The following is a 3,582-nucleotide window of genomic DNA, read 5'->3' as shown; positions in this document are numbered from 1 at the left end:
GATTTATCTAAAAAATACTTTATATTTTATATGTATGTGTGTCCCTGTATCTTATAAGATTTTAAAATTCGTGCGTCGGTGTGTCCTGTGTCGTATCGTGTCCCGTGTTCGTACATCATAAGGACTATTGCCCACGTATAATGCAAATATGCAATACCACAATTTGCTAGCAACGTGCATTTTGTATTGATGAAATTAAATTCACAGTTCTTAAGGGTCAAGAAAGAAAATTATATATTGATGCCATTAATTTTCCATCTTCAGGTTCAATAATAGCATATTAACTGTTATAGCATCTTCATGAATTTGTCAAATCAGGCTATACCATTAGTCAAATGTTCAAGTTATATAATGGAAAAGAATAGTTTGAACCTGTGTAGAAGTTTTATCATACTTCTTTCCTATTTCAGCGATCCTATTCAGCAAAGGTTGAAGCTACAAAATCAAGAAAACACATTAGTTATAAAGTAAATGTGACTACAAATGATTAGATCTAGAATTTGAAGAAAGGTCCCCCCCACCCTTGTTAGAAACTCCGGAGTATAAATTCTACTTCGAGGCCCACTTGGGGGTTTATCCGGCGTATACTTTCCAGTAAGAACACCTGCTTAAGATAGAGATACTGCATAATCTTTTACAGCAATTTTGTTATGAATTCTTGGCATAATAGAGATTAATTTTGATGCACTGACATTCGTGCAATCACATCCGTTTTTTTGGATGACCATTCACGTGGTCCATGTGAAAAGTAGTTATTTTTACTGGCATTACGTAATTGGATGCATGTGTAAAACTACTTTACACTGACAGTGCATAAAAAATATAACAAACATACTACGATAATGAAGAGTTAACCTTGAGCAATTGGTGAATAGGCAATCAATGTGATCCCAAGTTCATCACAGGCAGCCTTTACACCCTTTTCTTCCGGGGCTCGATAAATGAGGCTGTAGTTTACTTGGTTTGAAGCCAATGGAATACCTCTCTTCTTGAGCTTCTCGAAAGCCTCCCGGAGTCGTTTTTCTATCCAGGGTATTCAGATCTCAGATAGAAAATAAACAAGTATATTCAATGCAAAAGAAACCAACATTCTTTGCAGAATTACCGCTATAGTTCGAAACACCAACAGCCTTCACAAGCCCCTTCTCGACAGCATCACCGAGACCATCAATATACCCTGAAAAGTAATTCATAGGTGAACTAAGCTTTCTCTTGATCCGATCTTGAATAAGTTCCATTAACCATATGAAATGAATGGTTTGAGGAAATAATTTTGCTACACTTGACCACCTTCATTTCCCCACACACCAGGCCTGAAAAACAGCACATTACATTGTTAACAAAGATTATTGCACAAAAACAGTTTCATTTAACGGTCTTAGAAGTACAGACCAATGAAGCTGATAAAGATCCACGGAATCAAGTCCTAGTCGACAAAGGGAATCTTTAAGAGCAGAGAGAACGCTTTGCCGGCCGAATCTCCATGGTAGCGCAGCAAACTTAGTTGCAACTGCAATCTCAACATCTGGATCCTTTTCTTTTCGTTCCTTAATAAATCTTTAGATAACAAACAAATAGATGCAGAAAATTTTGCTTATTCCTTCAATACTGCATATGAAAATCATGTAAATATTTTAAAGCTCATACCTTCCAAGAAGAACCTCTGAATTTACAGCACCTAGAGCCAGCTGAAACAAAGAACACAGTTTATTAACATCAACTGATATTTGTCAAAGTACTTAGATTTATGAGATGGTTTACGATATTGATAGGGCACGAAATTATTGTTGATACATGCAACTAAGGACATCTTATGAGAAGAGGCTTGGCAATTACTGAAGAAAGCTAGATGAGTCAAAGACTCACCCCAGAACCGTAGACTTCAGCAGTGTCGAAAAAGGTTACACCGCCGTCAATACTGGCGTTAAAAGCATCTCTAGCAGCCTTCTCCTTCCTATCTGCAACACCCATGAACAAAAGATGAGTAGATTCTTAATCTCAAAGCGTATATTTAGTAACTATTCCATCCAATTTCAAAGATAACATATATTTTCATACAACAAAAACCTCTTTTTGCAGCCTTAACATCCTTATATGCATTGAAAGAGTCTACCTAGTTCCAATGTTTACCATATAAACCTAACTACCTAAACTTCCTAAAACAAAAAATCCTATGCCGCTATCCAATGGAAATTACTACTCACCAATGCTTGACAGCCAAATTTGTTTGAATATTTGACAATTTAACAATAACAACTTTTTAGAAGTTACTAGGAAAAGCTTTTGCAATCATCAAAAATTGAATATATCGAACAACTTTTTTAATCAAGAATTGGTGCCAAATAAAATATTCATGAATTGTCTATTAAATAAAATATTTTTATAGTTTCTATTCAAATACAATAGATGCACTCTACAGTACATATCAAAGTTGTATAGAGAGAGTATAGATTCTTTTTGTGGCTATTTTTGATTGTGCGAAAAAACTTTCTTCTAGGGCTTGAACTTGTTAATAGTACTATTTGATTCCATAAAAAGAAATATCTGTCAGCGTATAATTCACCAAAGGAAAAATCTACAAGGCCAGCAACTTTATCAAATTCTGGCGAGCATGTAACCATCAAAGAAGAGTAAGCCATTAGATGAAATCTCACACTAATCTCACACCATTCAAAATCTCATTAATGGCTATTTGATGGCTATAAATCCCAAAAGTTGCTGGCCCTAACATTCCTCCCAAATATTTCTAACACAAAAGCAATTCTTTAAAAAGAGAGAGATATTATTACCATTCCAGTCAAAATTGTTCCAGTAAGTAGTATCTCCCCATGACCAAGCTCCAATTCCAAGTGTTGTGACCTTCAAACCAGAGGCACCCAAATTGACCTTGTCTTCCACTCTCTTCACAGTCGCAGAACTCTCCCACTCCGATGCAACACTCCTTATTCTTGAATGACCCACCAGAGTAAAACCAGCACTGCTTATATGCAATGACATGAGTCTAAATAAATTAATAAATAAAATGAAACTAACTGACTAATATTTATGAATATAACAAAAAAACAGCTATGTATGTTTGTTATAATATGAATGAGAGGATCCAATTCTTTTGTTCGATCGAAAGTTCAAACAGCAGATAAAAAATTTGCGGCACAGGTTCTTGCAGACGGACGCGGATTCGTTGCTCCACGACATTTCTGTGAGTAACGTTCTTCACGGTGTATATAATGACCATAATGTCCCTCCGTCGCCCCATGTGACCATAATCCCTCCATGTTTTTTTAATAAATTAAAAGTCAAATTTTTAAAAGGTTAAGTATGATTTAAATCTCTAAAATAGAGGTTATAAATTTTTTTTATTTTTTATTTTCTATAAAATAATCTCAAATATTTAACTTAATCGCCACGCACCTCGTTTCGTCGTTTGTTTTGGTAATTATATTTATGAATTTTTTGTTCTTGTAATTGGAGGTGAATTTGGGGATTTCTGATTATTGTAGTTGCATATGAGTTTTATTAATGAAAGAGGAAGAATTTTAATTTTGAGTTTTGTTAATGATTCTAAGTTTTGATGATGATAAT

At 34.6% G+C, this 3,582-nt stretch overlaps 1 protein-coding gene across 1 annotated transcript in view; it reads right to left on the bottom strand.

Moving 5' to 3' along the window:
- The window catches only part of LOC107638283 (uncharacterized oxidoreductase At1g06690, chloroplastic), a 7,217-nt gene extending 3,997 nt beyond the window's left edge, over positions 1 to 3,220 (bottom strand). The window contains exons 1-9 of the mRNA XM_016341483.1: positions 2,790 to 3,220; positions 1,867 to 1,958; positions 1,648 to 1,688; positions 1,393 to 1,557; positions 1,291 to 1,313; positions 1,106 to 1,177; positions 856 to 1,023; positions 522 to 604; positions 373 to 435 (exon numbers count right to left, since the gene is read on the bottom strand). Of these exons, the coding sequence (XP_016196969.1) occupies positions 373 to 435; positions 522 to 604; positions 856 to 1,023; positions 1,106 to 1,177; positions 1,291 to 1,313; positions 1,393 to 1,557; positions 1,648 to 1,688; positions 1,867 to 1,958; positions 2,790 to 2,997 (915 nt within the window). The 5' untranslated portion in view covers positions 2,998 to 3,220. The remainder of the gene's footprint in view (positions 1 to 372; positions 436 to 521; positions 605 to 855; positions 1,024 to 1,105; positions 1,178 to 1,290; positions 1,314 to 1,392; positions 1,558 to 1,647; positions 1,689 to 1,866; positions 1,959 to 2,789) is intronic.

This window comes from Arachis ipaensis, chromosome B04 (genome assembly GCF_000816755.2).
Source record: "Arachis ipaensis cultivar K30076 chromosome B04, Araip1.1, whole genome shotgun sequence".
NCBI lineage: Eukaryota > Viridiplantae > Streptophyta > Magnoliopsida > Fabales > Fabaceae > Arachis > Arachis ipaensis.
Note: the sequence above shows the minus strand (reverse complement) of the source record. Positions and strands in the feature narration are given on the sequence as shown.